At 44.5% G+C, this 11829-nt stretch overlaps 1 protein-coding gene across 2 annotated transcripts in view; it reads right to left on the reverse strand.

The window, feature by feature from the left end:
• Nucleotides 1-11366, reverse strand: part of PAIP1 (poly(A) binding protein interacting protein 1) — a 41403-nt gene extending 30037 nt beyond the window's left edge. Inside the window, exons 1-3 of one of the 2 annotated variants that reach the window (XM_032780831.2) lie at nt 10998-11366; nt 9141-9310; nt 4261-4449 (exon numbers count right to left, since the gene is read on the reverse strand). In XM_032780831.2, coding sequence (XP_032636722.1) covers nt 4261-4449; nt 9141-9310; nt 10998-11235 — 597 coding nt within the window. In that variant the 5' untranslated portion in view covers nt 11236-11366. The remainder of the gene's footprint in view (nt 1-4260; nt 4450-9140; nt 9311-10997) is intronic. The other variant, XM_075066937.1, reaches the window with a different exon arrangement.
• Between the last annotated feature and the right edge of the window lie 463 nt (nt 11367-11829).

Genomic DNA, 11829 nt, shown 5'->3' on the forward strand with positions numbered 1-11829 from the left:
ACATCCAGCAGCGGGTCAAGAACATGAAGAGCTGGACAGCACCTGGACCAGACATGATCCACACCTACTGGCTAAAGAAACTAACAGCAGTGCATGAACGCCTAGCAGCACAGATGAACCAGCTGCTAGCAGCAGGCTCCCACCCAAACTGGCTAACACAAGGAAGGACAGTGCTGATCATGAAAGACCCCTGCAAGGGAACACAACCGGCCAATAACCTGCCTCCCCACAACATGGAAAGTCCTATCAGGCATCATAGCTGCCAAGCTACAGGACCACATGGGCCAGTACATGAGCACAGCTCAGAAGGGCATTGGGAACAACACCAGAGGCTCAAAACACCAGTTGCTCATAGATAGAGCAGTCGCCCAAGACTCAAGGTCTAGACAGACCAATCTGAGCACAGCCTGGATTGACTACAGGAAAGCCTACGACTCAATGCCGCACACGTGGATCTGTGAATGTCTGGCGCTATACAAAGTCAACAGGACACTAAGGACCTTCCTCAAGAACTCAATGGGACTATGGAAGACAACACTGGAAGTCAACTCAAGGCAGCTTGCACAAGTGGCCATCAAGTGCGGCATATACCAAGGTGATGCACTGTCCCCGCTGCTGTTCTGCATAGGCTTAAACCCCCTCAGCCAGATAATCACAAGGACTGGATACGGGTACAGGTTCAGGAGTGGAACTACCATCAGCCACCTCCTCTACATGGATGACATCAAGCTGTATGCTAAGAATGAACGAGACATCGACTCGCTAACCCACCTGACGCGGATCTACAGTGAGGATATCGGGATGTCATTCGGACTGGAGAAGTGTGGCCGGATGGTAGTGAAGAGAGGGAAGGTAGTCAAGACTGATGGGGTGGAACTACCAGCGGGCCACATAGCAGACATACAGACCAGCTACAAGTACCTTGGCATCCCACAGTCACATGGAAACCACGATGAGGAGGCAAGGAAGACAGCAACATCCAAGTATCACCAAAGGATAAGACAGGTCCTGAAGAGCCAGCTCAGTGGGAAGAACAAGATCCACGCCATCAACGGATACGCCCTGCCGGTCATCAGATACCCTGCCGGTATAGTGAGCTGGCCAAAGGAGGACATGGAGGCTGCCGATGTGAAAACCCGGAAGCTCCTCACAATGCACGGAGGTTTCCACCCCAAGTCCAACACCCAGAGACTGTATACCAGCCGGAAAGAAGGCGGGCTGGGCTTGGTGAGCGTCAAGGCCACTATCCTGGATGAAACCCGGAACATCCAGGAGTACATCAGTAAGATGGCCCCCAAAGATGAGCTGCTGAGAGAATGCCTGAGGCAGCAGCAGACATGGGAGGAAGACCAAGCAGAAGAAGTGCCATGGCAAGACAAGACCCTTCATGGGATGTACCATCGACAGATAGCTGAGGTGGCTGACATTGGGAAATCCTACCAGTGGCTGGAAAGGGCTGGACTAAAAGACAGCACTGAGGCACTGATCATAGCAGCACAGGAACAGGCACTGAGCACCAGATCCATTGAAGCAGGGGTCTACCACACTAGAGAGGACCCAAGGTGCAGACTGTGCAGAGAGGCCTCAGAGACAGTCCAACACATAGTGGCAGGATGTAAGATGCAGGCAGGAACAGCATACACTGAACGGCACAACCAAGTGGCTGGCATTGTGTACAGGAACATCTGCACAGCGTATGGGCTAGACCCTCCCAAGACCAGATGGGAGATTCCACAGAAGGTTGTGGAGAATAGCAGGGCTAAGATTCTGTGGGACTTCCAGATCCAGACGGACAGGCAGGTACTGGCCAATCAACCAGACATCGTGGTAATAGACAAGGAGCAGAAGACAGCAGTGGTGATAGATATAGCAGTGCCAAGTGACAGCAACATCAGGAAGAAGGAATATGAGAAGCTGGAGAAGTACCAGGGCCTGAAAGAGGAACTAGAGAGGATGTGGAAAGTGAAGGCCAAAGTGGTCCCAGTGGTGGTAGGAGCACTCGGGGCTGTGACTCCTAAGCTGGGTGAGTGGCTCCAACAGATCCCAGGAACAACATCAGAGCTCTCTGTCCAGAAGAGTGCAGTGCTAGGAACAGCTAAGATACTGCGCAGAACCCTCAAACTCCCAGGCCTCTGGTAGAGGACCCGAGGTTGAGGAAGACACATACCACCCATAGGGATGAGAGGGGAATTTTTTTTTTTTATATACATATATATACACACACACACACACACACACACACACACGTGTTTACCTATTTCCTCCCTTCCTCCCACCTCAATAAACTTGAGTTGCATACACTAGATTCTCTATTCATGGTGCTCCATGGAGAATTAAAATTGGAGAAATAACAGTGATGCTGCCAATTGAAGCACTGATAAGGAAGGAAGGAAGGGAGGGTTGGATGAACTGTTTGCTTAACTGGAATCAGTCTTTTTGGAAAAATATGAGAAACTTTATATACAGGCTAGGCTCCCATATGACAGATCAACCATACATTCAGCTCAATATTCTTCAATTATCTCACACATCAGACACCAAAACCAATGTACAAACTTACACCCTCTTGAAATATTTTAAGATCATTCTCAAATTCTATTTTAAAGCTGGATACAATTTTCATTTCAAACAACATGCTATTTTTCACTGTCTGTAACAAGTAATAATTACAAAAGTTGCATGAAATTAAGTCAAAAGCCCTGGAAGAACAATTGATATTAGCTCATTAGCACAAAGAAAAATTGTTCTTAACCTCTAAGGATAGGACAAGAAGCAATGGGTTTAAATTGCAGCAAGAGTGGTTTAGGTTGGACATTAGGAAAAACTTTCTAACGGTCAGGGTGGTTAAGCACCAGAATAAATTGCGTAAGGAGGTTGTGGTATCTCCATCATTGGGGATTTTTAAGAGCAAGTTGGACAAACACCTGTCAGGATGGTCTAGATCAGGGATTAGCAGCCTTTGGCACACGGCTCGCCAGGGTAAGCACCCTGGCGGGCCGGGCCAGTTTGTTTACCTGCCACATCCACAGGTTTTGGCTGATCATGACTCCCACTGGCCACGGTTCGCCGTCCCAGGCCAATGGGGGCAGCAGGAAACAGCGCGTGGAGAGGGATGTGCTAGCCGCCGCTTCCCGCCGCCCCCATTGTCCTGGAGCAGTGAACTGTGGGTGGGAGCTGCGATCGGCCGAACCTGCGGACACGACAGGTAAACAAACTAAAAAAGTGAGACTTAGAAGTAGGACAACAAGTATCTTTTTCAGTCTGACATAACAGTGAATCTCATACTAAGGATATATCTGCACCAGGGGGTGGGGCTGGGGGGAAGACCCGCAGCATTGAGTCTCAGATCCCAGGTCACTGGGCTTGCACTATGAGGCTAAAAATAAACTAGTGGAGATATTTGGGTACAGGCCAGAACCTGAAGACTCACTCCTTTTGCAGGGTTTCAGAACCCTGGGCTCCTACACTGCTATTTTTAGCCTTGTAGCACAACCCTGCAAGCCTGAGTCTATTGACCCAGACTCTGAGACTCATCACTGTGTCTCTTTTTTTGGGGGGGGCCGGAGGGGAGGGGGAGTGTAGACATAACATCTACGCCTAAGTTGCAAGGCATTGTCAGAGAGCAAGAGAGAAATGAATACAGCTGGAAATGGCAGTGCAAACAAAGTGATATTTATCCTCCTCCTCGCAGCTATGAAAGAGTAACCCACTTCCAGTCACTATTTTCAATTTACAGGGCAAAAGCTTTGCCCAGATACTTCAATCTGACATATAAATGGAACTATACTATAAAAATATTACATGTGCACAGAAATGCTAGCTGATATACAGTGATATGCAGCAATCCTAGAAATCCATTTGCTGCCAAAAAAACCAACCAAACCACGCACCTGCAGAATTTGCGTTTTTCCAGAGAATCTTTAGTTTTTGCATTAAAAAAAAAACAAAACCAAAAAAAACAAAAAATCCATAATAGAACCCAGTACCACCAGCAGATGCAAAGGAATATGGGAAATTGATGCTGTCAGCCCTGGGCAGCGGGGCTCCTGCTACCCGATTTCATTTTAATTTTGGAGAAACATTGATTTTTATGTTTTTTCCATTTGAGAATTTTGGTTTTTTTAAAAAAAATAAAATAAATAAAATCAGGGAAAATTAGGATTCCTGGTGATTTGTATCTTACATATTTTAATAAATTCATGCTCTATAGCAAAATTCTGCAACAGAAAAATGCTATAAACAGAGTAATACACAGGCTACCTGTCGATAGATGAGTTCAACAAGCTCTTGTAATGCTTCATCCGTAGTGACCCAACCATTCAGTGTCTCTGCAAAATGCTCTATTTCAGTTTCAAAACAGCCTGGTTGTTCAGTGAGGTGATTTAAGAAATCCTGTACGTATTCTGTCAGAGTTGGATAGCTATCACATCCATCTTCAAAAGAGGAATCCTAGAGCAATGAAGAAATATACCTACGGTTAGAGGCTACTTAAAAGGCAATCTAACATACTAACAGTGGCCAGCACCAGATATGTCCAAGGAAAGTATAAGAATCCTGCCATGGACAGCTGTGGGATGATTCCCGCCCAACATGAAATCTCATCCTAATCTCTAATACTTAGACATTGGTTTTAACCACAAAGCATGAAGGCTAATATCCCCTCCAAAAACTGTTAGCACTAAGCATTATATATAACTCTGGATATTCTTGTTATCCATACAAATTTCCAATCCTTTTCTGAATCTTGCTAAGCTCTTGGCCTCAGTGACTTCCTGTAGGAATGAGTTCCAAATAACATTTTTTAACAGTCTCCCAAAAACATTTTCACAACATTTTATGTTTTCCCCTTAACTTGTTTTAAAATTAAATAAAAACATTTATCTGGTTTAATTTAATGGGACTATACATTACCTAAATTAAGCCGACAAATAGTTGATAAGTTACAGACCCTGCTGAAGGGAACAAACTGAACCAAGAGTACTTTTGGGGAACTGTGACTTTGTAAAGACTTCTTCAGACCATAAGATGACAAATCCCTTCTACAGTGAGTTCACAAAAAATTACCGAAACACAATTGTCAACTTTAAATAATATTTGAGAAACACTAAACTTGACAATGATTTTACATCCATATTTTTATTATATGCAATGCTTAATTAACAAATTCTCCAACAGCTTGCTAGATATTTTATTTCTACATTAAGTAGTATTGCAGTCTTTATAATAATCCAGTAAACCATCATGTGAATATGTGAAAAAAATTAAGCATTGTAAAATAAAGTAAAATTATTCTTTCCCATAACTGCTGAGTTACTGCACAGCAACCACAATTCACATAGGAAGGTACAGAAGAACATGTGCAGGTTCAAACAGCATCCTTGAAATCTGCTTCTACAGCCAGAATGGAGTGCAGACACAGCAACAAGTAAAAGAAACAGCTGACAATCAGAAGCAACAGCTATTGGGATGTACTGGACACCCTCATTTGGCAGAAAGATGAAGGACTTGGAGATGGGAGGAAGATGATAATAGTAGGAGGATAAAACTGAACTCATTTTTTGAGGGTGGCCTCAAGCTTCAGTTAGCTTAGACATGTCCCTGCATTAACACCCCCCCTCTGTAGTTTAAAGGATAACTTCTGTACCACATCCATCATATATAGCTCTAGCGTACTATAGTTTTGAAGGAATTATGTCTGAGGACACTGTGTACCAAATGGGAGGGAAAAATGCATTATACATATTACTACTACCACCAATATAGGACCAGCTTGGTGGCACCTGATACACAAAAGGACCAATTTAAATCTAGCACTAAATTTTAAAAAACCCTCAGGCCGCTAATAATAAAATAATAATAAGTAATACCTAGCTCTTATATAGCACTTTTCATTGGCTCTCAAAGCACTTTACAAAGGAGGTAAGTATCACTGTCTTCACTAGTATCTCAACTAAAAGAAGGTTTCTGTTATAGCCAGGAACTCCAGAGTGATTCTGGTTATTTCTAAGTGGCAATCAGCTAATGAAAGACAATATGCTCACAAATTCATATACAGTCTGATCCAAAGCCACTAAGATCAGTTGGAAGATTCCCATTAATTTCAAAGAGCTCTGTATTAGGCCCATAGTATGCAATCCTTCAGATAAAGTCAATAGCAGCAGGACAAGACTGGAACTGAGATTTTGCTCACCTCAGTGATTTTCCCCACAGTCTGGATCAACAACTCCTGTGTCTGATCAGAGTTGGGAAGTTTGGGGGGGAACCCAGGCCCGCCCTCTACTCTGGATTCCAGCCCAGAGCCCTGTGGATTATAGTTGTCTGTAGTGCCTCTTGTAACAGCTGCATGACAGCTACAACTCCCTGGGCTACTTCCCCATGGCCTCCTCCAAACACCTTCTTTATCCTCACCACAGGACCTTCCTCCTGGTGTCTGATAACGCTTGTACTCCTTAGTCCTCCAGCAGCACACCCTCTCACTCTCAGCTCCTTGTGCCTTTTGCTCCCAGCTCCTCACACGCACTTCCTCTCCTCTGGCTCCTCCTCACCTGACTGGAGTGAGCTCCTTTTTAAACCCAGGTGCCCTGATTAGCCTGCCTTGATTGGCTGCAGGTGATCTAATCAGCCTGTCTTAATTGGTTCTAGCAGGTTCCTGATTACTCTAGTGCAGCCCCTGCTCTGGTCACTCAGGGAACAGAAAACTACTCATCCAGTGACCAGTATATTTGCCCTCTACCAGACTCCTGTACCCCACTGGCCTGAGTCTATCACAGAATATTAAAGATGTTATGATACGGAAAGACTGAAGAGGTAGCAACAAATGTTTGTTTTAGAGAGAGACAGAGAAACAGATTGAAAGGCTATGTGTCAAATCCTTGGCTGCAAGCCTGTCCCACCCCTAGTAAGTGATATAGTAAAATAGTAAGCACTGTCCCAACATACCCTAGCTTGAAATGTTGGGCCAGATTTGTAGATAATTGTTTTAATAACCTATAATTTATCATTTTTTTAAAAAAAGTTTTCTTTAGCTTTTCTAGAAACATACTCCTCTGCCTTCAGATTATATACGGACCAGCTGAATCTGATAGGACTTTACAATGCAAGCTCATCGCAGTCTTAAGCAGAGAGAGGTAGGTGCCTCTGCATAATCATCTGTAGAAACAATGTGTAGCTTTATACTTCAGTAAATCTTATGAAACTTCTATTGAACTCAATCCCCTCTGCCAATGAATTGTGGTAGGCAAGGAAAGAAGTTTACCTGACTCTGAAAGTTACTGAGGTGAAAACACTCTAGCCTTCTGCTGGAGTTACAGTAATGTTATTGTTGCATGTTCTACTCCTGGGGAATTCTGAGCCGCTGCGTATGCACAGAATTCATGTCCACTGCATATTTCTCTGCTTCCCTGCAGAAAAGTGACACTCTGATGGGGAAGTAAAGGGAAGACGCAAGAGCAGGGTCATATGCCCCTCCCCAGCAATGTGGGTACCTGATTTTGGGTTCCCAAAGCAGGCAGTGGAAAGGTAAATCACCACTGTGAGCAGGGGCGAAGGGAAGAATCTGGGGACGCCCTGGCCGGTGGTACCTACACTGTGTGGGTAGGGCTGGGCTGACCAAGGACAGGACTTGCTCTTTCCCTGCCAGAATCACTTCAGTTGTCTCTGAATTACAGCAGCTATTTAACAGTGCACAGCAATACTATGCTGCAGATAAGACTACAGAGCTAATACTGTAAATAAAAGCATTGGGAGACTCTTAGGCACAAAGTAATTACATAATTTGAATTTGATCTTAATAACAGAGTTCAACTGCTTACTTCTGCAAAAAATACTAAGGGGATCTTTAATGAACTGAAATCAACAATCTTTTGGTTGTAAGTGTCATCTGATCAAATAATAAATTTTAAGACATTTCATGATTCTCATTTATGAGAAATACACACACATTAAATAGGATATACAGTTTTCTATCCTACACCAATTATGCAGTCGGCTTTAAAGTACTGCATCTTTTGATTTACATATTTCAAATTAACATATCTTTAGAAAGCAACGTATTCTTCTGTCCTGGTCCTTAAGTCATACAAAATGTGTACCAGCATTTTAAACAGGAGCATAAAGTCAAAAAACATTAACCAATATGTAGGACATGACAAACTGGAGCAAAGAAGGCAATATTTATGTGCCTGCATCATGCTCTGGAGGGACCACTTCTTTCACAGAAAGTTTAGATCAATCTCATCCCTACTCCTTTGTCTTCAGAAACTGACAAATGGTACCATTTGCTACCCCTTGTATTCAGCTTACTGGTTATTAGGTGATAGAATAGCTGACAGCAATAGTCGGTATACAAGCTTCTGATTTAGAGGTGGCAGACTCTATATCCATTACCAATAGGTTCTCTTTCCCCATGTTTTAATAAAGCTGATGTTAAAATTGGCAATATAAATTAGAAACTGGAAGCTACCAATCACAGATGTCACTCAAATCTAGTTTCATCCATGTACAAAAAGTGTTTACACTGTTAGCCAGTTCAAAAGCATGTCAGCTTTTATTTCTCCACCTGTTTCTCAAAACAGTTTTTATAAAAAGTAGTTGTCCCACCATTTATAAAACAACAGCATTAAAGTTTGAGGGTTGGTTGTTCAGACAATATAATTGGAATGCTAAATGATGTGAGTGATTATCATGGAATAAATGGAAAGGGAGACTGCAGAAATTCTCAGCTGCCTCCCCAGGACTGGAATTATTACAAAGATAACACTCAAGACAATAGCATAGATGGTCAGATAGGTCCACCTTGCATTATACTTAAAAGCTGGTCATGAAGAAGCATTACAGACTCAGGAAGACACTGCCTGCTGGGATATTGGTCAAATCAATGTGTGGTGAAATCAGGAAGGAATGCAGTTATCTGGGACAGAAAATCAGCACACTACAAAGACTTTCATGTATTCTGTAGTATTCATTCAGATTCCTTAACATTCAAATTTATTGCTGCAGGAAGTTGACCTCTGGAATGGCTGAAGTTGGTGGCGGTAATCTAGTGCTTTCAAACCTCTGACATCTCACACCAAAAAATTATGAGAAACAAGTTGACAATTTGAACCCAGCTAGATACCAAAGACAGAATATTAAACACTTACTGTAAAACTAGGATTATATCCTGACGGATAAAACTCAGGTGCATTCACTGACAATTTTGACGTTGCCACTGGTGCCACAACCAACTGAGGTTTAGCCATTGCTGATCCACGATCGTGAGCTGCAATTTTATCTTGGGATACAGGGGGGACTTTTGTCTGCGGCATATGTTCTGTAAAGATTTTAAAAGCCATCATGTTACGTTAACACCTCAATCCTAGAATTTATCAAATGTCTGCAATTTCACGCAAGTAAACAACCGTATAATGGAATTCATATTCTTGAGGGATGGAAGAGAAAGCAAAATCACTTCAGGAGTCACACAAAGCAACCTGCAGAGAACTTTTTAAAAGTAGTATTGTGGTCTTTAAAAACCTTTTAGGCTTATTTACACCTTAGTCTGGTCTTCACTGGTTTTGACAGAAAACTTGTAAGGATCTCAGATTTTTGTGATTTCTTGTACCTTAACTAAAATAGGAGAAGGCTCTGAACCTTTAGCAAAGATTTTCTCCCAAATATTTTAACAAGACACTTCTATACAATCTGACTAAAAATCTCTTCGCCTTTCAATCACTCAATTTTCAGTTTCTTATATCATCATAATTTAGGCTTTGATAAAAACACTTATACACCTGGTTAAGTTTACTACCATAAGTAAGCTCATTTACAACAAAAGGCCTACTCATGGTAGCAAAGCATATCCAGTAAGTGTTTGTAGGATCCGAGCCTTAAATAGTTCTCTAATCATCACAAAAATTCCCAGAGTAGACAGGATCTGAATTTCTAACCGTAAAAACCAAACACCACAACAACACATACATGACTTTGTTTTTAACAAAACACATTTCAGGACTTTTTTCTACATTGGAAAGAAGGAAAAGCTTATTCCCTCACCCTTTTTTGCAGGTCCCCTTTAAGACAATTATACAAAAAGTCTGAAACTACAAAAATCATCATTTCTAAATCACAGATGTCTGAAGAAACATTTGGCTAATCTTGTGGATTTCTCAACTTTTTTAAAAATAAGTCTAAGACTGTCATTTATTGACAAGTACTATGAAAATTGCTGAATGTATATTTTACCAGACCATGCACCCTGTTGTAAGTCATTGCTTGAGAAACTGATCAAGCTATATTTCTTGTTTTTAAAAGTTATCTGCATTTTCACATGTATTTTTATTCTTTTGTTCTCTTTAGTTAGCTGAACTGTGGAAGTAAAAATTTTAATGCTTATCATTGTTTCTTTGTTATCTGCTTCAGTAAATTATTTTTACAGAAAAAATTGCTTTAGAAAAGAGCTGAGGAGGGAACCATTTATGAAAGGTTGAGATACAAATCTCACAATCTGCTGCCAAATAAAAGAAACGTGTGGCTAGATAGAAAACGCAGAAGAGGATGGTCAGGGGAAGCCTATGGCGCTATATAATGCAACATCACATCTAACAACCTGGGTACAGGCGTCAGCGAGGAGGTTATAGCGTCCGGGGGGACTGGGCAGGTGCCTCCCCTGGCTCTGCTTGTTTCAGTTGAGGGTGGGGGGACTAGATTGAATCATGGGCTGTTAGGTCGCTGCTCACTCAGGGCCCCTGGGCGAGCGGCGCAGACATGGGTCTCGGGGCCTCTGCTGTGCTGGCCCTAGAAGAGCAGATCGCGCGGTAGGCAGGACGGTGCCCCAGCAAGCAGGCAGTAGGCGAAGGAGCGGGCTCCGGTGCCCGGTCGGGGAAGGGGTTCCCTGGGGCTCCGGTGCCCGGAAGCTGGAGATTCCCCGGGGCTGTGGCGCCCTGTAGTTGCAGGAGGGGAGCCCCGGCGCCCAGGAACTGAGGGTTTCCCCGGGCTCCGCTGCCGGTGGCGGGCAGTACCTGCGTTTCCGGTGCCCGGCGGCGCTGTCTTGGGCGGCCGAAGCGGCTCCTGCTGCTGCAGGAAGCCCGGCTTGTGCTGCGGTTCGGCGGGCCCAGAGCTGGGGAAGCCGCTGCCTCCGAGACGGGCCCCGCTGCTCCCGCTCTCCGCGGCGCCGGATCCGCTCAGCAGGGCGCCGCCACCTCGGCCCCGGCCCTGGCCTCGGCCAGCACCGGGAGCCCGGTCGAAACAATCCGACATGCTCGAGCCGCGTCGCTCAAGCGCTCATGGGAGAGAGGGGAGGGAGCGAGAAGCCGGGCCCGAGACAGCTCCCGCGGGCCGCTTCCCTCCCTCACGGCAGCTGCTGCAGCCTGAGCCCTTCACTTTCAGTTTCATCCCACACTCGGTGGCGGCTCACAGCGCCCCCTAGCGGCCGGCGGCCTCCCATCACCATAGTAACTTGGACCCCGCCGAGGGCCGCTGTGCATCGCCGAGGCGGCGGGGGGAGGGGAAGCGAGTCCCGCCCCGGTGGTACTAGGGGGAGCATCTAACGGCATTAAATAGAACAGAATTCGCCTCACGTCAGGCCACGTGGAATGGTTGTGGGCAAGGTTGTGGCGTGGGAGCAGCGTCAGGAAGAGCCAGCTCCGACTCTGTGGTAGCTGAACCCATTCATAAGAGCAGGGCTGGATTTAGGGACTGTGAGGCACCTGACTGCCTGTGGTGCAGAGCTTGGAGGTGCCGGGTTGGGGGGTGCTGCTTCTGTTGTTAGTGACAAAGGGAGAATAAACGGAGTAAAATGTTTCAGGTAGTCCAGGTATAGATTCATTTTCACTAACCTCCTAGAATGTTCTG

Source organism: Chelonoidis abingdonii, chromosome 6 (assembly GCF_003597395.2).
Source record: "Chelonoidis abingdonii isolate Lonesome George chromosome 6, CheloAbing_2.0, whole genome shotgun sequence".
In the NCBI taxonomy this organism is placed as follows: domain Eukaryota; kingdom Metazoa; phylum Chordata; order Testudines; family Testudinidae; genus Chelonoidis; species Chelonoidis abingdonii.